General features: G+C 44.3%; 1 protein-coding gene across 5 annotated transcripts in view; it reads right to left on the bottom strand.

Annotated features, from left to right (window-relative positions):
* LRRK2 (leucine rich repeat kinase 2) overlaps positions 1–25386 on the bottom strand; it is a 119594-nt gene that overhangs the window by 11867 nt on the left and 82341 nt on the right. For 3 of the 5 annotated variants that reach the window (XM_037889121.2, XM_037889120.2, XM_043551393.1), the window contains 15 exons: positions 22571–22659; positions 21511–21698; positions 19560–19714; positions 17934–18080; positions 17585–17776; positions 15628–15774; positions 15164–15264; positions 14771–14961; positions 13516–13676; positions 11396–11566; positions 8705–8805; positions 7553–7747; positions 5771–5964; positions 5406–5478; positions 64–248 (listed from right to left, as the gene is read on the bottom strand). In XM_037889121.2, the coding sequence (XP_037745049.1) occupies positions 64–248; positions 5406–5478; positions 5771–5964; positions 7553–7747; positions 8705–8805; positions 11396–11566; positions 13516–13676; positions 14771–14961; positions 15164–15264; positions 15628–15774; positions 17585–17776; positions 17934–18080; positions 19560–19714; positions 21511–21698; positions 22571–22659 (2290 nt within the window). The remainder of the gene's footprint in view (positions 1–63; positions 249–5405; positions 5479–5770; positions 5965–7552; positions 7748–8704; positions 8806–11395; positions 11567–13515; positions 13677–14770; positions 14962–15163; positions 15265–15627; positions 15775–17584; positions 17777–17933; positions 18081–19559; positions 19715–21510; positions 21699–22570; positions 22660–25386) is intronic. The other 2 variants (XM_043551390.1, XM_043551385.1) reach the window with 1 other exon arrangement.

Below are 25386 nucleotides of genomic sequence, written 5' to 3'. Positions count from 1 at the left end.
CACTGATAGAAAAATGTTAATGAAAACAAGAACAACCAAATTACATTAGTATAAAAAACTCACAGCTGACTTGTCTTTGTCTCAATCAGGGTTTGAATAGATATATCACCAGATAATAATATGATCTTTGTTCCACAGCCTCCCCAGACTATATTTTTTTCAGATGCACATGTGGATTCACTTAAGCACGTAAGTGGTGTGCTGACATTCCCTATAGTTAAGATCTTCAAAGGTGCCGCACCCTTGCACTGTAAGAAGAAATATACCCTCCATTAGAAACATACAGTATATACTTATACAAGGCAACTTAGAAATTGATAAACCAAGAACATATATTTTACAGAACAGATACAGGGCCAGACTTTCTATACCTTTATAAAAGACAGTTTACCTTTTCCATAACTGGTGTTGTTCGAGATGTGTTGCTCATGTCTATTCCACAATAGGTGTGCGTGCTCGCCAAGAGAACCGGTGCTAGAAGTTTTTCCCCTAGCAGTACCTGTAGGGGGGGAGCGGCCCCCCGCGATCCCTGGAGCGGCGCCTGCCTGGCATGATAGAAGGGGGGCTGCACTCCCCCCACCCTCAGTTCCTTCTTGCTAGACAACTTCAACAGAGGGGAAGGAGGGTTGGATGTGGAATAGACATGAGCAACATATCTTGAAGAACACCAGTTACAGAAAAGGTAACTGTCTTTTCTTCTTTGAGTGATTGCTCATGTGTATTCCACAATAGGTGATTCCAAGCTATATCTGTTGGAGGTGGGTAGGAGTTCACAAGTTCTCAGGTCGGAGTACCGCCCTGCCAAACCCTGCATCATCCCTGGCCTGGGAGACTATCGCATAGTGCAAGGTGAACAGGTGAACCGAAGACTAGGTGGCGGCCCTACAAATGTCCTGGATGGGGACGTGGGCCATGAAGGCAGTCGACGAGGCCTGTGCCCAAGTCGAGTGTGCCCTCACAATGGGCGGCAGGGGAACCCCCGCCAGCTCCTAACAGGAACAGATGCACGAAGTGATCCACTTAGAAAGCCGCTGAGTGGAAATCGGCTGACCCTTCGTGCACTCAGCCGAAGCGACGAACAGTTGCGAAGACTTTCAGAACGGCTTGGTCCACTCGAGGTAGAAAGCCAGAGCTCGCCTCATGTCGAGCGTGTGGAGACGGTGTTCCTCGCTAGTCGCGTGAGGCTTGGGGCAGAGGACTGGCAGAAAAATGTCCTGACCCATGTGGTAGGCGGAGACCACCTTCGGGAGGAACGCGGGGTGTGGGCGGAGCTGGACCTTGTCCTTATGAAAAACCATATACAGCGGTTTGGAGGTTAGGGCCCTGAGCTCTGAGACCCGCCTAGCTGATGCGATAGCTACCAGGAAGGCCACCTTCCACGAGAGGTGAGACCAGGAACACGTGGCCAGTGGTTCAAACGGGGCCCTCGTGAGATGAGCCAGCAACAGGTTTAGGTCCCACTGTGGAATCAGGGGCTTGGAATATGGGTAGAGACGGTCCAAAACCTTAAGGAACCGGCTGGTCATAGCATGGGAAAACACTGTGTGCCCTTGCACCGGGGGATGAAAGGCCGATATGGCAGCCAAGTGTACCCTGATTGACAAGGGCGTGGGTCCCTGGGCCCTCAGGTGGAGGAGGTAATAAAGGATAAGCTGGATAGGGGTGGCTGTTGGGGAAACACCTTGGCCTGCTGCCCACCTTGAAAACCGAGACCACTTCGCCACATAGGAGCGGCAAGTGGAGGGCCGTCTAATTTCAAGGAGGACGCACTGAACCTGTTCCGAGCATGTCCTTTCCTTGCACCTAGCCACTGAGCAGCCACGCCATGAGGTGAAGCGTTGCTAGGTTGGGATGGAGGAGGCAGCCCTGGTCCTGAGAGAGCAGGTCGGGGCTGAGCGGCAACTGCCATGGCGGAGCTACCACCAGCCCCCAGAGGGTCCCGTACCAGTGCTGCCTGGGCCACGCCGGGGCAATGAGGGGGACCCTGGCTTTGTCCATCTTTATTTTCTCCAAGGCCCTGCTGATCAGAGGGAACTGGGGAAAGGCGTAGAGGAGCTGGCCTGACCAGGACAGGGTAAAGACATCGGAGATAGGGCCCCTCCCTAGGCCGCCCCTGGAGCAGAACCAGGGGCATCGTCGGTTCTGCCAGATCGCGAATAGGTCCACCTGGGGAGTACTCCACCTTCAGAAGACCTGGTGAGCCCCTTCCGGGTGTAGAGACCACTCGTGCTGAGAGGAAAAATCCCTGCTCAAGTGATCTGCCCTCACATTCCGGGAGCCCGATAGGTGGAAGGCTTTTAGGTAGATGTCATGGGCTAAACAGAAGTCCCACAGACTGAGGGCTTAGTGGCAGAGGATCAGGCCACACCTTGCCTGTTGATATAGAACATCGAGGCTGTGTTTTCCGTGAGAACCCTGACTACCTTACCCTCCAGGTGCAAGCGGAAGGTCATACACACCAGTTGCACAGCCCTGAGTTCCTTGACGTTTATATGAAGAGGTAGGTCTTGTACAGACCACAGGCCTTGGGTCTGAAAGATCCCCACATGGGCCCCACAACCCAGGTCCGACGCGTCAGACACCAGCTCCAATGACAGGGCCCTGTCCCTGAACGGGACCCCTTGGAGCATGTTGTTTGGGGCGGACCACGACTGCAGGGAGGTGATCACCGAGTTTGGCACGGTTAGGACTTTGCCATTCTGTCCGTGGTCTGGGAGAACTGTGAGGCCAGCCAGAGCTGGAAGGGCCTCACTCCGAGTCTGGCGTGACGGACCACATATGTGCACGCAGACATGTGACCCAGCAGTTGCAGACAAGCCCTCGCCGTCGTCACCGGGAACCTTGTGACCGAGTCGATGAGCCCTTGAGTTTCACCATGTAGTGGTTCAGGCCTCGCAAGTCCATGATGGGCCTGAGCCCCACTTTGGCCTTCGGGATAAGGAAATACCAGGAGTAATACCCCTTGCCCAGGAACTCCTTGGGCACCACCTCTATAACTCCTAGGTCCAGGAGCCACCCCACCTCCTGCTCGAGCAGAGCCTCGTGAGAGGGGTCCCCCAGGAGGGACATCGAGGGGGCGGAGGGTGGTTGGGCGGGGAGGAGGTAAACTGAAGGGTGAAACCTCAGAAGATGGAGTTGAGGACCCATTGGTCTGAGGTGAGGCGCGACCATTCCGGGAGGTGAGCACAAAACCGATTGGAGAAAGAGAGCTTTTTTGGGGGTAGGTCCCTGCTGAGAACTGGCAGGGAACCCCCGAGTGTCCGATCAAAAACACCTTTTGCCTGCCTGCTTGACCTTAGAAGACCCAGGCTGGGGGGCAGGCCAGGATTGCCGTTGTGGGCACTTTCTATAGTCCTGCTACTTTTTGTGGGCAGCCTCATACTTTGGGAGGGCGACCTGGGCGGGAGCCTGCTGCGGCTTGAACTTGGATTTTGCCGGAGGAGGGACATAGAGGCCCAAGGTCTGGAGAGTCATGTGGGAGTCTTTCATGCCATGCAGCCTTGTGTCTGTTTCCTCAGCAAACAGAGCCTTCTCATCGAAAGGGAGATCCTGCATTGACGACTGCGCTTCGCTGGAGAGCCCAGAGAGCAGAAGCCATGACGCCCGTCTCATGGATACCGCTGAGGCCATGGACCGTGCGGCTGTGTCCACTGCACCCGAAGCGGCCTGCAGGGATGCCCTTACAGCTGCCGCCCCTTCCTCCATGAGCACCCTAAACTCCTTCTTATCGTGCTCCTGGAAGGAGTCCTCAAACTTGGGGAGGGATTCCCAGAGGTTAAACTCGTAGCGACCCAGGAGAGCCTGACGGTTTGCTACTTGTAGCTGAAAGCTTGAGGAAGAATAAACTTTTCTCCCGAAAGTATCCAGCCTCCGAGAGTCTTTGTTCTTGGGGGTTGGGGCTGGTTGCCCCTGCCTCTCCCTGTGGTTGACCGACTCGACCACCAAGGAGTTGGGCGCTGGGTGGGTATACAGATATTCGTGTCCCTTCGTGGGTACAAAGTACTTGCGCTCCGCCTTTCTGGAGATGGGAGCCAACGAGGCTGGTGTTTGCCACAGGATATTTGAAATTCTTGCCACCCATTCATGGAGTGGCAAGGCCACCCTGCCCGGTGCTGAAGGGGACAGCACATTGAACTTGGAGTCTGAGGGCTCTTCCATCTCCTCAGCCTGGAGTTGGAGGCTCGCTGCCACCCTTTTTAGGAGGTCTTGGTGGGCCCGGTAATCCTCCTGCGACATGGAGGGGTGCGAGGACGCAATCAGATCTTCCGGACGGGAGAGGCCGGTGTGGTGCTTTGGGTGTTCGGCACCGGAGGATCCACCACCTGGTTGGACTCCGGGCACAGTACCGAGGACACAGGTCCCACCGTCCTTTTTTCTGGTGGTTTAAGCATGGATGCCGACGGTGCTTCCGAGGCCCCGGCCACCGGGGGCTGCGCCGGAGGCCATGGTGCCCACTGGTACCACTGGGCCTGCTCTGAAGGGGCCTGGCTACTCTGCTCAACGTGAGTGGGAGGCCTAGGGCCCAATGGGGATCGAGGACTACCTGACATGGGCCTACCCTCTGTCCCAGACTTCCCTTGGTGCTGTTACAAAGAGGGAGTCTTTCCGGTCCTCTTGGCGTGCCCCGTGGCGGGGAGCGGTGCTGACTGGACAATGGTCCCGGAGGGTCTCTGCATACGGACGCCGCTGTACCGGGTACCTTCAGAGCAGCGTGCCGGGGTTGGGGCCAGCGCTGACTCCATCAGGATGGCCTGGAGCCTAATGTCCCTTTCTTTTTTAGTCCGGGGCTTGAAAGACTTGCAGATCTTGCACCTTTCACTGATATGGGTTTCTCCCAAACAGCGCAGACAATCTGCATGCAGGTTGCTCCTTGGCACAGAGCGCCTACAAAAGCAGCACGACTTAAAGGCTGGGGAGCGGGGCATGCCCTAGCCCGGGCTCAATGACTAATTAAACTAACTGAATTAGCTAACTGACTACAGGTACTACTGAACAAATGAAGAGTTCTGGGGGACGAGCTGCAGCAAAGCTGGAGCAGAGCAGTTCCGATGCACCTTCACTGGCAGCAAGAAGGAACTGAGGGTGAGGGAAGCGCAGCCCCCTTATACCATGCCAGGCAGGCGTCACTCCAGGGGTCGTGGGGGAGCGCTCTCCCCCATGGGTGGTCCTAGGGGAAAAACTTCCAGCACCGGTGCACATGGCAAGCACACACACCTATTGTGGAATACACATGAGCAATCACTTGAAGATGAACTCCTTTGTGCCACTGGATTTTGGTTCAGCACTCCCTCCCACCCCCTCTTTTTTTTTTTGGTAAACTGCATGAAAGAAAGCTATTAGAAGTAGTTACTTTACATATTACGGATTACATTTTTTAAAGAGAGCACTGTATATGTTAAATTTACCTTTACTACTTGGTCTTCAAAAACTGCTATTTTGCCATCAGCTGTTCCCACCAGAAAAAAATTCTTCTGTTTGCTGAAATGAAATTATAAATTCCAGAATTGCCTCATGAAAGGACGTTCATTATACAAGATTTAAAAACAGAAGTGTCTGGCAGATCAGGGGTTTTACTGGTCACTAAAAGTGAACACAGGGCCACATGTCCAAAAATAAGCACTTAAGCTCTGCCTGAGAGCAAGTTAACACATGTGTAAAGTATGTAGCTGCAGGCACAATACAGGTGTCTGCATGTACAACCACCCATTTTGTTAATATTGCTGTGACGTCAGATTTCAAAATGTAGCCCGTAGTACACTCTAAATGATACCTTTGCTTTGAAAAAAAGTTGCAGTATAAACAGGTAACAGAATCGGACATTTTCTGAAGATGGTGTTTGTTTTTTCCATCTTCTGTATTAAATGCCCACAGAGAACCAGACTGGGTTCCTGCCACAATCCAGTTTTCTTTCTCTGTAGGAAGAGTCACTAAAGCCAAACACAAGATTCTTCCATCTGCAATGTCCTGTGTCAAGAAAAAATAATTAAAAGCAGCCTGGTTATTTTTTAGCGAGGATTACATGAGTGAATTACATAAAGTAAAAACAGCAGGCCCTTCTGGGAAGATGGCCTTTCTTCCCAATGGAAAGAAATCCCCAATTAGCAGAAGATACTTTCATCTTTTCCTCTGGCAACCTCTGGCATTCAAAATCCTGAAAATAAATGATTCATAAATAGCGATGACCCACGGCAGGCTGATGCCATGCCTGTCCTTTTAAGAATGCACCATCTGTCTGCCCAATGCTGTGAGAAGGCCAGCATGGTGATCTAACACATTAATTAACTAACTACCAGGAACACATACATTCTCAGCATATAGCAGCTAATGATCCGAAAGCTGTTGTTAGAGAAGCAAAGAAAGGGAACTGCACTTACGGTACTTTCTGTGGCACAGTTTAATTGATGGAAATAAAGCAGAGATCTAAAATATTTCATTTTAAAATATCCGCCCCTTCCCCAGAAAGCAGCAGTTTCAAATGTAACACGGTATCTGCTATTTCATACCTGTGTCTCACTACTGTCTATTGTGTCACAGAAATCCTTCTTTTAACATGCTCTGTGAGGAGTTATATCCTGTGCTGGTAGTGAAACACATGTGCAACTTTGCATACCTAGCCTGGGTAATCCATCTTCCAGTTTACAAATCTGCTTCTTGTGACAATACTGGATATGGGAACTCCAGAAACTAAATGTTGACATTTGGTGGGTGCATTCCACAGCAGTGAGAGTCTCTTGGGAGGAGTGGGAATGACAAGAAGTTGTGTTGGGCTGCAGGATTATCAGGACTATTGGTCTGTGTTCTGACCTCAGTGCAAAAAGGCTGAGGGTTGGCATACAGCCAGCCCACTGGAAGAAAGAAATACATTGGTGGTAGGACAATATTGTGAGGGGTGTTGGATGGACAGGAGGGAGGGTAAGATGATCACAGAACCATAGAAATGTGGAGCTGGAAGGGACCTTGAGAGATCATCAAGTCCTTTTCCCCGGGGCCTTTCCCCTGCTCTATATTCCATAAGCTAAACAGCTTCACCTGTCAGGAAGTCTCATGATACTCATATTAAATTCCACTTTACTCAGTTCCACCCCATGACTTCTAGCTATGCCCCTCCCTGAGACACCCTCAGTAATTGCTCTTAAAAAAAGAAGCATTTCTGTGGCCCTTTTGGTCTGAGGATCTCAAAGCACTTTTCAGACATAGGGAATTAAGCCTCAAAGTCCCCACCTCCCTGTCAGTACAGTAACTATCAATTCTAATGTTTTATAGTTTCATAAGGTAAGTCTACACAGCAAAAAACAACAACAAAAAACAGACCAGTGGCAGCTGTTTTGCTTCATCTCATGGTATCAGTGCTGATTCTTATATCAAATGCCTTTGGAATTCTTGGCCATGAGATGTAGCTGATATGGCTGTACAGCATGAAAGCAGTCAAAGCTGGGAGCTAGGCCTTCCAGAAGCTATACCCTACTGTTAAAATGCATTTAATATGTAAATATAGAAACATCAGATCTATCAATGCCAAGGAGTTAGTAATAAATGACAACTTCACACCTACCTCATAAGTATGGCCATCTGTATTTAAGTCAATAAATGAAACCTGTCCTTTTTTTGTATTTCCAGTACCTATCCAGACCCCTGCCTTCTTGCAGCTTTGATTAGCTGCAACCATGCACTCTGCTGCAAAGGCACTACGTATCGAAATATGTCTCATCAAACAGATAAGCTCTGCGGAGTTCAAAATATCATAAACCTGTAAAGGACATCACAAGATAAGAGCCTGTAAATTAACAGATAGCACTTTTCATTCTGAAGGATAACAAAGTACAAGGTATGTACACAGTATCACAGCATGCAGTAGTCACTCATGTACTGCAGGTACACAGTCACTATGCACTACATTACTGTTTTTCAGGGGGAAGTAAAGAATACATTTTCCCAATTGAAACTACAGGACAATGTCAATGTGACTTAGTCTCCTAAGTCACTTAAGGCACTTTTGAAAATCTTACCCAATATCACAGAGCAAGGTAGTATTGTGATAGAAGACACACTATAGTAGCTTTTAGAGCCATACCATTATAGAAGATGTACGGAGTGGTGTAGATTAACTGCATCCACAATTTTATAACTAGTTCTTGTTGTGTAATGTTAATTGAAAATGTCTATCTGGCATGAATCCTATGTGGCTAGCATATAAGAGTATTAATCACCAAGTAATGAAGTGGCAGAAACATGACTGGATGATTCATGGCAAAATATAAAAGAAAATGGCCGATTTGTATTTTGCACAAATGTTTCTGTTCAAACTAGGGAGGAGAAAATATTGTACTTCTTACGAAGGGTTTATCTACACAGTGCACTAGTCCGAACCACTGGGGTGTAAATTCTAGTGCACTGGTATGTAACACACTAACTGGCCCCCATGGATCCAGAAGTTCCGGAGTGCATGTTAATGTAGTCCTGTTTGAAACGGGACTACATAATACCCATTATGGAACTTTTAGTGCAGGGTCTACGTGGGCCAGCTACTATGCAACTTGCTAGCACGGGCTAGAATATACACCCCTCTGGTGCAGACTATGCCAGAGGTTTAGACTGCATAGACAAGTCCTAACTTAAATTCACCACTTCCTCTTGAATTGGTAGAGCATAATAAGTCAACGGTAGATGCTAAACTAGAAATCTGTATTATACAATCACAAACTACCTGGGCCGATGTAGGTCTTTCCTCAGGGTTTTCTTTCAAACACTTGCTGATTAAACTTTCAAGTTCAGGCCAGGGGGCACACCCATATTCTTTGACAGGATCTAAAATATACATTTTGTGCTGCCAATTAGATAATTGCCTAATTATTACAATTTATCACAACTAAAGACTGAGAGTTATGAATACCATTCTTCTTACCAGAATTTCTCACAACTTCTTACAAAGTTGTCCAGAGATACATCCCACACTAGAGTAAAATTTCAAACTGCATAGAGATTAAGTGCTCAACTTCTATTAACAGCAAACTGGAGTTACACAGCTAGAGTGGCTGTCATTACCAACAGGTACATCATGATACCCAAGGCATCACTGTTTCCCTAATTTTAGAATTGGATCTAAGCGGTAACTGCTGGCGAATGTTGACTTTTTAATGACGACTTCGGCAATGCCCATGCACTCTGTTTTGAAAATTTACTCGTCTCTGTTAGGCAGAGAGAATGGTATTAAATAGAATTAGAAGAAGTCTTTCATCATATGGGTGAATTTTCAGCACACTGCACAGGAACTCCCAACAACATTTATGGGATTTATGAGGTTAAATTCTCACATAGTGCTTTACCTCATCATCTTAGGCACTGAGAGTTCTAAACCCAAAATTTACATATTAATTATGGTGAATTAATATTTTCTTTTTGGTCCATCAAAATGCATGGTGATATCCCCAGTATCACCTTATATGGACATGACATTAAACAAGGTTAAAGAATAAAATGCAGCCTACAAAATGAACATATTCTCTCTTACACCAGGTCTGAATTTAGTTCTAAGCATACAAAAATCCTGTTTCTTTACAGAGTGCACCGATTTGATCCCTGATGTATCTCTAATAAAGTTAGACCAGGGATGATATTGGCCCAATATCACCAAATCTGAGTTTCTCACTGTTTGAAAACGGGATGTAATTTTAGAAAAATTCAAAAGCTGCTCATTGTTTTGCATTATCCTCCAAGTAGTGGTCGCGGTCAGACATAGGATACAACACAAGTGGCAATATTTATCTTAGACAGTATGACAATCGCTATAAGAACATATGAACGGCCAGACTGGCTCAGACAAAAGGTCCATCTAGCCCAGTCTCCTGTCTTCCAACAGTGGCCAATGCCAGGTGCTCTAGAGGGAATGAACAGAACAGGTAATCATCAAGTGATCCATCCCCGTCACCCATTCCCAGCTCCTGGCAAACAGCTTCTGCCAAAACTATCCTGGCTAATAGCCATTGATGGACCTATCCTCCATGAACTTATCTAGTTCTTTTTTGAAGCCTATTATAGCCTTGGCCTTCACAGCATCCTCTGGCAAGGCATTCTACAGGTTGACTGTGCATAGTGTGAAAAAATACTTCCTTTTGTTTGTTTTAAACTTGCTGCCTATTAATTTCATTTGGTGACCCCTAGTTCTTGTGTTATGAGAAAGAGTAAATAACACTTCTTTGTTTACTTTCTCCACACCCGTCATGATTTTATAGACCTCTATCACATCCCCCTTTAGTTGTCTCTTTTCCAAGCTGAAAAGTCCCAGTCTTATTAATCTCTCCTCATACGGAAGCCGTTCCATAACCCTAATAATTTTTCTTGCCCTTTTCTGAACCTTTTCCAATTCCAAAATATCTTTTTTGAGATGGGATGACCACATTTGCACGCAGTATTCAAGATGTGGGCGTACCATGGATTTATATAGAGGCAATATGATCTTTTCTGCCTTATTTTCTATCCCTTTCTTAAGGATTCCCAACATTCTGTTTGCTTTTTTGACTGCCACTGCACACTGAGTGGATGTTTTCAGAGAACTATCCACAATGACTCCAAGATCTCTTTCTTGAGTGGTAACAGCTAATTTAGACCCCATCATTTTATATGTATAGCTGGGATTATGTTTTCCAATGTGCATTACTTTGCATTTATCAACATTGAATTTCATCTGCCATTTTGTTGCCCAGTCCCCCAGATTTGAGAGATCCTTTTGTAACTCTTCACAGTCTGCTTTGGACTTCACTATTTTGAGTAGTTTTGTATCATCTTCAATTTTTGCCATCTCACTGTTTACCCCTTTTTCCAGAACATTTATGAATATGCTGAACAGTACTGGGCCCAATACAGACCCCTGGGGGACACCACTATTTACCTCTCTCCATTCTGAAAACTGACCATTTATTCCTAACCTTTGTTTCCTATCTTTTAACCAGTTACTGATCCATGAGAGGACCCTCCTTCTTACCCCATGACAGCTTACTTTGCTTAAGAGCCTTTGGTGAGGCACCTCAAAGTCTTTCTGAAAATGTTATACTGTATCCACTGGATCCCCCTTGTCCACATGCATGTTGACCCTCTCAAAGAATTCTAGTAGATTGGTGAGGCATGATTTCCCTTTACAAAAACCATGTTGACTCTTCCCCAACAAATTATGTTAATCTATGTCTCTGACAATTTTGCTCTTTACTGTAGTTTCAACCAGTTTGCCCGGTACTGAAGTCAGGCTTACCAGCCTGTAATTGCCAGGATCACCTCTGGAGCCCTTTTAAAAACAAAATGGTGTCACACTGGCTATCCTCTTGTCATTTGGTACAGTAGCTGATTCAAATGATCTTTCCCCTCTGTATGTTCCAGTGTTAAATCTTGAGGAAACATGACATACCTGGTAATTTTCCATGAATTGCTAATTCATCAAATTCATTTGGAAACTTCATGCCTTCAATTATTCTACCTCCTGCTGTTAAAATGTCATAAAGAAGCAAGCCAAATGAATATACATCAGCTTGCTGATTGTAAATAACATTTCCTCTGGCAACCTCTGGTGCTCGAAATCCTGGAAATAAATGATTCATTAATAGTTATGACTTATGCCAGGCTGATGCCATTCCTGTCCCTTTAAGAATAAATACTTCTTGATGAAAAACGCCACAGGAAGTTAACAAAAAATTACATACTATCTCTGAACTGGCAGCAGTCCATATGCTGAAAAATCACAGAAGAAATGAGCAAATGCAAGGTCAGTGTAAAAGAAGTATCTGTAAATCAGTTAATAAGCTTCTGTGCTATTAGTCTAACCATCAAAAGAGCTTCATTATTTAATATTGAAAAGGAAGGGCACATCCTGCAGTCCTAAATCAGGGCCTGATATGGGAGTCATGCCCTCAAGTTCATGGCAATTGGCCCAATTCTCATTCACTCTAAGGCAGGGGTCTCAAACACGTGGCCCGCGGGCCGCATGTGGGCTGCAGGGCTATTTCCTGCAGCCCACCAAGCGGCCCGCAGCCCACACCCCAGCCTACCTCCAGGCCAGGGGTGGACAAACTACAGCCCGTGGGCCAGATTCGGCCGGCAGGATTGCCCCCTGTGGCCCCACGAGCGCTGCGCTGCTCCCTGAAGCAGCCAGCACAACGTCTCTGCAGCCCGGGGGAGAGGGGCAGATGGCTCCGTGCGTTGCCCTGGCTTCCAGGTACCGCCCCCCAAAGCTCCCATTGGCCGGGAACGGGGAACCGCGGTCAATGGAAGCTTCGGGGGAGGTTCCTGGAGGAGCGGCAAAAGCAGCGCACAGATCCCTGTGTCCTCACCCACATCCTTCCCTCCCCTGGGCCACAGGGACATGGTTCCGGTTGCTTCCCAGAGCGGAGCGGGACCGGGGCCAGGACAGGCAGGCAGGGAGCCTGCCCTGACCCCGGTGCACGCCGCTGCCACCCTGGAGCTGCTCTAGGTAAGTGGCGTTAGGCCGGAGCCTGAACCCCTCCTGCACCCCGCCCCCCAACTCCCTGCCCTAAGCCCCCTACCACTCCCTGCACCCCTCCTGCACCAGTTCCCTGCACTGAGCCCCCCGCCGCATCCCACACACCTCCTGCACCCCAACCCCCTGCCCTGAGCCCCCTGCCTGCACCCCAACTCTCTACCCTGAGCCCCCTGCCTGCACCCCAACCCTATGCCACATCCTGCACTCGCTCCTGCACCCCGCACCCCAACTCCCTGCCCTGAGCCCCCTGCCGCACCCTGCATCTCAACTCCCTTCTCTGAGCCCCCACCACAGCCCGCACCCCTCCTGCACCCCCTGGGGGCAGGGAGGGGGCAGTGTTGGGGTGAGGACTTCAGGGAAGGGGTTGGAATGGAGGCAGGAAAGGGGTGGGAAGAGGCGGGGCAGGGGCGGGGCCTCATGGAAGGGGTGGAGTGGGGACGGTGCAGGGGGCAGCGAGGGGGGGGTGTCAGTGATGAGGCCCTCGGACCAATGCACTAGTCCTCATGTGGCCCTCGTGGTCATTTGAGTTTGAGACCCCTGCTCTAAGGCTACTTTTTCATTGCTCTAATAGTGCAAAGGGGCCTTCAAATGGTGTAAATGTGATCCAATTAAAATCAATGGGAGCTACAGGTGTTCAGCACCTCTGAAAAATCAGAACCCTAAAGAGCACATTACTGACCACGAAAACCCAACCACATTTAAAATATTGTTTTAATAAAATAATAAGCATAAAAATATTCAAACTGAACATATTTGTACAAAAGAAAAAATAATTAAAATCAGTTAATGTAATTTAACTTACATTCTTTTTAACACCCCATTATACTGCCAACATTGTGTAAAAGGCCCCTTAGTGTAAATGGCAATCAGGCCCAGGGTATATAAATCTGTTTTCATCAGTTATAACATGGTGAGAACCACAGCAATGTAGACTGTTCCTTAACTGTACACTTCTTATGGTGGAATTACAAAATATTGTCTTTATTCTTTTTAACAAAACAAAAAATACAACAAAGCATTTTTTGCCATACCTGGTGTACCTTCTGAGGTTTTTATCCCCATTCTGCAGCAATACTGAGCAATGCCATAATCAGCAATCTTTGCAATGACTGCTGAATTGGGATATAATGTAAAGAGCAGCACATTATGAGGCTTTAAATCACGATAAATGATCATTGAAGAATGCAGATACCTGTTAACAAAAAAGTATTTAGGTGAAAGCATTTAAAATCCATATCTATCTATTTACACTGACTGCATTAATAATACTATAGTAAGCCATGCTATTAATTTTAATTATTCTGACATCAGAAGGAAAAAGTTCACTAATACGATATCAGATTGATGGATTATGGTTTTGGAATTATCCCAATATATCAGTTATTGGTACATGAACAACTTGGTATTACAGTTCAAGACACCTCACCTACAGGGACACCACCAACTTGAAAAAGAAGCCAATTAAACAAAAAATAAAAGTAGTTTCACCTATACCTGCCCCTGAGCTTCCTTGCCAGATTTTGTAATTTTAAAATCATATTTCCCTAGCCTTTATGAGGACATTCACAGATTTTCAGGTTAAAAAGAATGGGACAAATTAAAGGTCAAGAGTGCTGGCTTTTTCTCCATTCACATGAATCCCACTTGTGAATAGAAAAAACAAAAAACACAAGAGAAAAGACAATGAATAGACCAAATGTAAAAGTATCGACTGCTTGTGAGTGGTTTTCTGGTTCCTGGCCCTACAGGTGAGTTGTCACTTCGTGCTTTCTGCCTTTATTCATTCATTTACTTGAAAACCGACAAAATAAATAATCTAGACTACATTTTAAAAAAAAAAAAGTACAGAATGCTGTCTCTTTTGGGACACACACAAATTAAGAATATATGATAGCCTAGCCTTACAGTTGATTAAGATCTTGAAAGGATAAGCTAGTATATGTCATCAGATGCCCAATTAAATAATGATAGCAGATGCCCTTGACAGAATGTTCTTCTTGTAGCCCGTGCCTACAAATCCCATATGGAAAACTGCTATAGAATTGAATAGAAATAATGATCTTACATAATTTAATAGAAGTATACTGCATTGTATACACTGCTTCAAGTACACAGACAGTATTTTATCCTCTATTCAATTAATCAAATATAAAAAGATAGAACTTATTTGACTAAGAGAATATACCTCCATGGAAGGAGAGTCAAGGAAGGGGAAAGAGAAAGCTTTCCTACTTTCAGACTGTCAGTATTTTTCATTGCCAAAATTAGCATTTCAAGAAAATTTACCTTAAACCATCTGCTACATGTAGAGCTATCCTGTGCTGAAGTGTTTTAGTTAAGCTTGAACTATCTTGCTGAAGTAAACGATCCAGAGAACCCTTAGGGGCTAATTCCATAACCAACATCCGGGGACGGATTGCAGCAGCCAGCAAAGACACTAAGCTAGGATGATGAAGATGACAAAGCACTGCAAGCTCCTGTAAATTGTAAAATCAAGTGAAATACTGCATGTATTATAATATTGATAGTTCTGGGTGAACTGTGTTTGTTTCAACAATATTAATCACTAAAAGGCAGAAAATTCAGAATTAAGGCAGAGACTGTGCTTAAACATTATCAAACCCTTCACTATCGTGGTTTTACTAGTGCTGCAATATAAAAAGAAGCAACATTTCTTACTTGTCGTAAGATTCTGAGGGAGGTATGCTTATTAAAAATCTTTACAGCTACTTCTTCTCCACCATATGATGCGCGGTACACAGATCCAAAACCACCGTCACCTTTTCAAAAAGAAAATGGAAGGGAATATAAAAAAATAAAAGAACATCAATCTTTTCTCAAATTGACTGGGCCTGACTCTAAAAAGCACAGAGCATAAGCCAGTGAGAGTCATGTGTGCTCAGCATATCTGAAAAATCAGGGCCCTAACATACATATTACTCGCAGTTAAAAAAAAAATGCTCTATAATTCAGAAGTATCTTTTAGCAGCATAGTAGACAAATCAAATAGAAAAAAAACCCTGGTAAAATGTTTTCAGTATGTTTCATAATTTAGACCGATAGCTTAAGTTACATAAACATTACACTTTTAATATTCTTGCCACATATTAGGTATATAGAGGAGACAAAAAATGAATATTCACCCAACAGAAATTCAGGAGCCTGGTCAAATTCCAATTCATCATTGTTCAACATGATATTTCTAGGCAAATCAGCCAATATCAGGTCAGGAGCAATCTGGGCTATTGGAATGGTAAATCTTGGTTGATCTGGATTTACTAAGAGATCACCTAAGAAAGAAAGAAAAAATATGAGATGCAGTTGAAAAGCAGATAAAATAGCATATTCACCACACTAAACCGAGTGAAGCGTACATATATTCAGTTGTCACTAGTTAGTACACATATGCAAAGTTCATATGAAGTGCATTAGTTGTATACATAAATAGAGAGAGATACTTCAATTTATATACATTTCTTGCATGTGTAAATAATTCCAAACCATGGTTTAATGGCATATGCAGTGGTCAACATTAAAAACTAGCCTTTGTCAAGAGTTACCATACAGCATTAAGCTAACTGAGATACCACATTTTTTCTCTATACCTAGAATAGGAAATAACTCTAGTAAATGCGTGGTACCTGTTGGCTAATATTGCCTTTTTAAATTGTGACCATTGTACGGGATCCAATCAACAGAACTAATGTCAACTGCAGTACTAACATGAGTCAGAATTAATCACATGAATAATGAATTGCTGGATCAGGTCCCGCAGATGAGTAGGCGAGTGTCTTTCAACCCTCCCACTTTGTACAGCAGTGCAGGGGCTAGCCACAATCTGGCCCATACTGTATTGTAATACAAAGGCATTAGGACAAAAAAGTTGTGGTTGTTGAACCACATTATGAGGATGGTTTTGTTTATTTTAAACAAGTGTTCTTAAATAATGTGAAGTGTCTAAATGCTATGGCAATGGGCATCATGTACAGTAACTCCTCACTTAACGTCTTCCCGGTTAACATTGTTTCATTGTTACGCTGCTGATCAGTTAGAGAACATGCTCGTTTAAAGTTGTGCAATGCTCCCTTCTAACATTGTTTGGCAGCTGCCTGTTTTGTCCACTGCTTGCAGAAAAAGAGCCGCCTGTTGGAGCTAGCTGGTGGGGGCTTGGAACCAGGGTGGCCTGGCAGCCCCCCTATCAGCTCCCCACTTCCCTATGTTCCCTGTGCGGCAGCCACCCAGCAGGCTATCAATTGCCAGGCAGTTCAGCTGTCCCTCCCCACATTGCCGTGTGCTGCTCCTGCCCTTTGCCTTGGAGCTGTTCGCGGGAGCCTCCTGCTTGCCGTTTGTGTGGGGGGGGAATGAGGGGTACTAATGTGAGGGTGTCCCGTTTTCCCCCACTCCTGCCCCCCATCTCCACAGAGCAGGGGGGAACATGACAGGGCTCAGGAGGGAGGGAGCTTGCTGGCAGCAGCTGCTGTCTCAACTTGCTGATCTACTTAAAAAGGCAGTGTACTTAGAGTGGGGTCAGCGTACTTAAAGGGGCAAAGTGTCTCTCTCTCTCTCTCACACACATACACACACACACACACAAATATGTTAGTCTTTAAGGTGCCACCGGACTCCTTGTTTTCATACACATGGTGTGGGTCTCTGTCTCTGCCATGCAGTCTCCACTCCCTCCATTTGTGCTCCCTTGTAGAATGTGAGGCTACAATAACAACGTGTTAACCCTTGAAGGCTCAGCCGAGTGCTAGTTCATCATTTAGCAGTAAGGCATTCCTGGGAAATATCCCACTCTCTTCCACCTTCTGACTTCACCACCTCAACCAAGCTTCACAATCATCATTGCTGTGTACAGTATTAAATTGTTTGTTTAAAACTTATGCTGTGTGTGTCAATTGTCTGGCGAAAAAAGTTTCCCTGGAACCTAACCCTCCCTATTTACATTAATTCTTATGGGGAAATTGGATTCGCTTAACATTGTTTCACTTAAAGTAGCATTTTTCAGAAACATAACTAGAACGTTAAGCAAGGAGTTACTGTATAAATACTTATTTATATGGACAATCTAATTAGCTTAATTAAAACATTATATACCTTCTTCAGCTTTTTCAAGTAAATCATCAAGTAATATTTTTTGGTGCTCTTTGCCATCCTCAAAGCTACACAAAGCCCATTTCTTCAACAGAGTTTCCCCTTCACCACATACATCTATATCCAGTAAACCTGGAAACCATTCTTCCATAAGAGAATCAATGTGATCCACAACTTGCCCCAAAAGGATACAACCTGTAAAAAGCCCCAAAAAAAAGTAATTAGAACCACCGTCTCATATCTCCGATTATAAAAACATACTGCATGTTCTAAAAGGAGCAAGCAAAATGAAGAAATGCACCAAGTTTAACTCAAACAGCAGATACAAGAACATATTCAGGAATAATTTAACCTTTTCTGCAAGAAGGAGCTGTAATTTTCAAAAAACTGTCTGGATTGCTATCAAATTCTGCTGATTCCACTAGACAGTAAGCTTCAGGAGACCAGTTCAGGTAAACACCTTGTCTCCAATACATTCTATTAGGACGAAGAGCTCGTTCTAGGAAAAACAAAGTTAGTCAAAGTCAGACCTTTAATATGAACTCTATAAACTGGGCTGAACATTCCAAAAATACTATTGTAAGCATGTACTTGTGGTTTTATAGATTTATACATATTTATACAACACAAACAACCAATGCATCTTTGCATGCAATTGTGCATCATCAGAAAAGCTAAACATCCTAATCACATTTTTGACCATTCCACCAATGCATATACAAGAATACTAAATATTGACTCAGCTCATGGACTAGTTGGTGAATGTAGGTAAAGTACAGACCTTGAAGTGCAGGCAAACTGGAGTCAAATATAAAGTTTCTTAGGCAATAAATGAAATCACTTGGTGTCTTCCATTTTCTCCCAGGTGGACATGTCTACATTACATATGCACCATAGCCTGATGTGACTGGAATGGTCTGCCCAGGAGAGATCAATTGCCAGAATAGCAGAGGTGTATTAAGTAAAATTTGAAGAGCATTACCAAAGATACATTTGTGTGAATCGTCTAGCTGTAGCTAATGCTCATATGTTATTAAAAATTAAAAACCCCAGTGAACTGAGAAGCGGTGGGGGGAGTAGGCCCTTCATATGGGCTGAGAGCAATTTAAAAATGGTTCTGATAAAATTAGAGTCTGCAGAATTTTTTTAAAAGGGGGAAGAAATGGGCATCAGCAAATGTGTAAGGGCAATTAATTTCAAGCCCCAGGAGCCAACACAACAAAACTTGTTGTCAATGGTAGAACTCCTAGAAGGAGATGGGTGTCAGAGTGCAATATCCCCCAAGATGAGACTCAGAGGATGTGTTCAATATAGCCAGGTTTTTCCCCATTAATGGCAGAATTCTGTCATACAGCCATAACCCTGTATCGGGTGCCATGTGGAGGCACACTACCCTAGCAGGAAATCCAAGAGGCACCGGGTCTAAGTAGGTACAATGTTTTTTAAAGATGTGGGGGGGTCTTCAGTGACGAACAGCAACTGCATTACCCCCGATGCAGCATCTAATCCCCTCTATGCTCAGCCAGCTCCGCTGGGTGATGTGGCATAGGAGGAGACAATGGCTCTACATCCTCCCTTCTTTTTCCTGCCATTTTTGCAGAAACTAATCCCATCAGTGCTTAAATGCAAAGATTCCCTTTGTGTCTGGCGTGTGTGTGTGTGTGTGCACATGGTGGGCTGGGGAGAGAGGGAACACAAGAGAGCAAGAGCCTGCTTTCATTCTCCCTTTCTCACTCACACAGAGGGCAGGCACAAAGTGTTCCTAAGAGTTTTTAAGTTACAAGTAATGGCCACTATTTTGTTTTCTTATACTTGTAAAATGGCCAGAGATGAGCCCAAAACAAAAATATAACACACAAAATTTCAAGAAAGTAGTAGGAATTAGGATTTGAATCTGTAGACCTGAATTCAACCCCTTGGCTACTAGGTGTTCAAGGTAAACACACACATTGATAGTTTTAAAGTTAAATGTCAGTACCTCTTCCTGACAGCATGTAAGGAGACACTTCAAGCAACCTGTTGATCAGTCTGGACCAGAATCCCATGGGAAAGTATGGCATCTCATACAGCCTAATGATGATTCCTGAGTTTTCACAGTGGGGAAGCTCTATAACAGGTCTGTGATCAGACAAACTGAAAGAAACAGGAACATTATTTTCCAGTATTTCATAATTTACTACTTCCAGAATTATTAAATACATAGACTAAAGTGAGAATTACTGTATAGCTGATTATGTTAGCTATATTGATGAATGAATGTCAGAAATGAATGCATCACCAAATCACATAAGCAGGGGGCAGATTATTGGGGTTTATCTGTACTAGTGTGTTTATTTATTTTTCATGTTAATGGACAATTTCTGCTCAATTTAAACCGCATGCAGTCCCAGTGATTTCGGGGAACTATCCAAGGATATAAGTGTGTGAAAAAAATTATGTAAATATAATTCTTATAGATAATTCTTATCTTGCACTTATAACATCACACATCCAAGGACTCTGAAGAGTTTCAAAGGAATAATCCACACAACACTCCATCCTTTAAGGAAGGTAAGGATTAGTATCTACGTTGCACTGATGTAAAAACTGAGGCAGAGAGGCCATGTGACCTGTCATAGCTCACGCAAAAAGAGGGTGTCAACACTGGCATTACAACTCATAACTTCGGATTTCCAGTACTATAGTTTAACCATTAGACGATTCAAAGGCATAATGCCTCCAGGCATCACTGCGTGGGCAGTGCAACTCCTCCCAAGCGTGGTCCTGACTTAAACTAAAAAGTTTATAAATACTAATGTTTATGACTTATATTGAAATGAGTACCTGTATATACTGGTACTATCTGGATGATTTGATCATTAGTAGTATAGGATATTTTGCTATTGTGGTCTCATTGTAAAAGAAATTGTATTCTCACAAAATATTTTGCCTTTTATATGTGCCATTTTTCATTGTGCTAATAGTATACAACTAGTGCCCTACCAAATTCATGGTCCATTTTGCTCAATTTCATGCTTATAGGCTTTTAAAAGTCAAATTTCATTATTCCAGCTATTAAAATCTGAAATTTCATGTTGTTGTAACAGTAGGGGGTCCTGACTCAAAAAGGAGTTGGGGTGGGGGTTGCAAGGTTATTGTGGGGGGGTTGCGATACTGCTACCCTTACTTCTGCGTTGCTGCTGACAGCGGCGCTGCCTTCAGAGCTGAGCAGCTGGAGAGCAGCGGCTGCTGGCTAGGAGCTCAGCTCCGATGGCAGAGCGGCTGCCAGCAGCAGCACAGAAGTAAGGATGGCCTGGTATGGCCACCCTTACTTCTGTGCTGCTGCCTGCAGAGCTGGACCCTCACTCAGCAGCTGGCACTCTCTGGGCACCCAGCTCTGAAGGCAGCAGCGCAGAGTAAAGGGTGGCATGGTACGGTATTGCCACCCTTACTTTTGTGCTGCTGCTGGCGGGGCGCTGCCTTCAGAGCTGGCCGCCTGGCTAACAGCCGCCGCTCTCTGGCCAGCTCTGAAGGCAGCACAGAAGTAACGGTGGCAATACCATGACCCTCCCTGAAACTCCCTTTTGGGTCAGGATCCCCAATTTCAGAAACGCTGGTCTCTCCCGTGAAATCTGTATAGTATAAGGTAAAAGCACACAAAAAGCAAGATTTCACAGGGGAGACCAGATTTCACAGTTTGTGACGTATTTTTCATGGCTGTGAATTTGATAGGGCCCTAGATATAACTTTGTTTACTACAAGATCAGTTTAACTTTTATGAAAGAAATTGAATAGTATACCAATCTAGCATAATCAGTCAAAGTCTTGCTCACTAAGGGGAAATTGCTTTGATATCAAACAGCTAGAAATGTCATTACAGCCTGAGAATATCAGAGTTTTTGATCTTGATACATTTCCATGGCACATTTGTGGTTTTAGCTCTTTTTTACCTGCTTGGAACAAGTAGTTGATCTTCTCCTAATGGCAATGCAATTTGGAACTTTTCCAGAAGCTTAAAGTATTGTGACATGTAGATCTTAGGGAATCTGCTCTTCTTTAAAAGGAATTTTTCCACATCTGAACGCTTTACAATTCCCTTAGGGTATTTAGGAAAGCCTTCCACTTTCACTGTCAAAATCTTTTAAAAAAGTAAAATAATTTCAACTCTGCAGTCATAATTGGATTGCATTTTTCTGACAAAAATAGTTTTCTGCAATATATTACTAATATTATTTACAAAAATTAATAATCCTATTCATAGTAAAACTCAGCATTTCAGCAATGACAGCCATCTGAGCACAAGCTAACAGTTCTGAACAATATATCCCAGGATACTATTTAGCTACCTTTTCATTCAGTGGTGTAGTAGTGTACTTTAGTGGCTCCACCTACTGCATATCATATGGGAGATTATTCCACACGTTAGTTAGCATAGAACAAATCTTCAAAGATTTGGAAGTCTGAATAAACATCTAAAAGTTTGGAAGCTTTTCCAAACTAACGAAACCAATGGTGGATCCTTTCCAGGTAGGCCCTCCTAGCAGTCCTTTTGCCCCTCGCCTGTCCCAGTATACAGGTCAGTACAACCCATCCTCTTCTTCCTTCTATAGCAGGGTCCAATTACCCTTCTTCCCCAACATTCTAGGTTACTGTTATTGCTTTGTGCCAGAACTCCAAGCTTTAACAATTTGTTGCAGGATTATGCTGCCTCTCACCTGGGATCTCCATTTCATTTTACACATGTCCTGGGACATAACTGACTGTGAGGACTATGCGACATCAGAGAATAAGAGAACTGAGAATGGAGGCATTGGGGTACACTTGAACCCTAGAATGCATATTTAAAAGGCAACAGGAGGAGTCATGCAGGCCAAACTGGGGAGCTGTGAAAGGGAGTGGGTTATGAAACTGGGAAGAAATAGAGCAAAATGAGACCAGGTCAGCTACAGTAGTTGGGGATGGAGGAAAGAGTTGAATAAAAGGATACATAAAATATAATGAGAAGCTAACCTGTGCCATGATTTTACACAGCCACTTAGGGTCCACAAAATACAGATCTGTTAGCTGGAGTGCTGGGTCTTGAAAATGTAGCAGTACGCCTATATAAATAATATTGTAATTAGAATAATATCACACAACATCTATATGAAACAAAAGAAAAGAAGGACGTTGCTTTTAGACAATTCTGGGCTGCCTTTTTTTCTGCTCTTCTGGTTAAGGGCATATTAAATGGTGGATACTTTTATCAAACTTAAGAGTAACTCAAGATATCTGACTGCAGTAATGAAATGGTCACCTTTTCCATTATTTCCAGGTTTCGTATTTATAGTCATAATCTGGCCTACTCCTTTCAAATATCTAATATGCTCAAATATCTAATATGCTCAATATGTCAACACTCAGTGTTGATTATTATTTTAATCTAAGTATCCTCAACTATACAGTTCTGAGATAACGTGTTAACTATGTTGTATAACTGCTGTCCTAGTCACAGGCTATCCTAGTGATCTTATTTTTCCTCCCGAATCCTCTTCTCTATTCTGCAGGTTTATTACTTTCAAATAAAGTTAAGAGACATAAGCTGTTAGCAGATTAGTCCTTCACATGATCTTTCCCTTAGGTTATAAAATTTTGAGATAAAATGAAATCATAAACAAGAATAAAAGCACCAGGAGGATAAGGTGATAAGTAATAGCCAACACGTAATGTCAAGAACAAATCATTTCAGACCAAACCAATTTCCTTCTTTGACAGAGGAAGCAGTAGAAGTCATATAACTTGATTTTAGTAAGGTTTTTGACAGAGTGCATGACATTCTCATAAACAAAACTAGGGAAATGTGGTCTAGATGTAATTACTATAAAAGGTGGCTGCATAACTGGTTGAAAATCCATACTCCGAGTAAGAAACAGTTACCTACCTTTCTATAACTGTTGGTCTTTGAGATGTGTTGCACATGTCCCTTCCACTGCAGGTGTATGTGCACCTCATGCACAGATGTTGGAAACTTTTTTCTCCTTAGCAGTACCTGTTGGGGTGGCTCAAGCACCCCCTCTTGCTGGGCACCACCACATGCTGGTATAAGAGGGTGAAGCAGCCCCGGCCCACCTCATTTCCTTTGTACCAGATGCACTCCAATATACGGGGAAGGCGAGTGGGTCATGGAATGGACAAGTGCAACACATCTTGAAGAAGAACAGTTACAGAAAGGCAGATAACCCTTTTTTTCTTTGAGTGATTGCGCATGTCAGTTCCTCGGTAACTCACACACAAACAGCTATGTAGGTGGGTTGAGAGTCTATCTGAACAGTGATTCTAGAATCACTGTCTGAAACTGGCATCATCTTTGGACTGAGGGTAATGACGTAATGAAAAGTGAAGGTGTGGACTGAAGACTGATTGCTGCTTTACATATTTTGATAATTGGTACTCAAGCCAGGAAAGCTGCAGAAGTTGCTTATGCTCTAGTAGAGTGCCCCAGTACGCTAGCTGGCTAGTCAGTTGGTAGCATAAACAGATGCAGGAAGAGCTCCTGGAGGAAATCATCTGGGAGGAAACTGGATTGCTCTTAACACTGTCAGCAACCGCAACAAAAACCTGTGTAGAACTCCGGAATGATTCAGTATGCTCTAGGTTGAAAGCTAATGCTCTTCTCACATCCATTGAGTGAAACCTTCAGCCTTGCTTATGGTGATGGGGTTTTGGAAAAAAAAGTTGGCGAACTTGGTTAATGTGAAAATTAGAGACTACTTTTGTAAGGATCTTTGGGTGCAGCTGGAGATAAACCTTAATCCTTATGAAAATTGTATAAGGGGGTTCTGACACCAAAGCTCTCAACTCATCAACCCTTCTGGCTGAGTTGATCACTGCTAAAAAGGCCACCTTCACACACAGATAATGGAGGGAGCAAGTTGTGAGTGGTTCAAAGGGAGGTCCCATTAGAGTTGCCAGGACTAAGTTGAGATGGCAAGGAGGGACAGGGTCCCAAATTTAAGAGTATAATCTGGGCAGGATTTTCAGGAATCGAGCAATAATGCGGTTGGGAAAAGATAGGCCTGAATTATTTGTATATGGAAAGCTGAGATAGCAGCCAAATGCACCCTTACAGAATTAATAGTCAGGTTCTGTTTTAGATCAGAATACAGTCCAGCACAACATTCGGGGCGCTTGCCAAGGAGACATGCCTTTCCCACAGGCCAACCGGAGAAGCGTTTCCACTTAGCCAGGTGGTCCTAGTTGAGTGTTTTCTACTATTTAAAAGGTTTCAGAGTAACAGCCGTGTTAGTCTGTATTCGCAAAAAGAAAAGGAGTACTTGTGGCACCTTAGAGACTAACAAATTGGAGCATAAGCTTTCGTGAGCTACAGCTCACTGGCCATCCTGTGAGCAGGACCTTTCAAAGGGCATCAGCCATGAAGCATCCACACTACGAGATAGAGAGCTTGGAGGCTGGAGAGGAGAACACAACCATCGTCTCAGGAAATTAAGTCTGGATCCAACAGGAGGGATAGAGGAGGCTCTATCGAGCATATCAGTGGGCCTGAGTACCAGTATTGACAGGGCCATGCTGGTGCTATAAGAGTAAGATGAGCATGGTCCATTTTTATTTTGGCTAGGACTCTGTGGAGCAAAGGAATCAGACGGAAGGTGTATAGAAGGTAATTCTCCCCGGATAAGAGAAAGGCATCTGTTAGGGAGCCTAGGCTGAGACCTCCCTCTCTCCCCCCAGGAACAGAACTGATGGCATTTTCTGTTGGCCCATGTTGCAGAAAGATCCACTTGTTGGAAGATGGACCTGGCTATGTCTGGGCATAATGACCACTTGTG

Source organism: Chelonia mydas, chromosome 1 (genome assembly GCF_015237465.2).
Source record: "Chelonia mydas isolate rCheMyd1 chromosome 1, rCheMyd1.pri.v2, whole genome shotgun sequence".
Classification (NCBI taxonomy): Eukaryota; Metazoa; Chordata; order Testudines; family Cheloniidae; genus Chelonia; species Chelonia mydas.
Note: the sequence above shows the minus strand (reverse complement) of the source record. Positions and strands in the feature narration are given on the sequence as shown.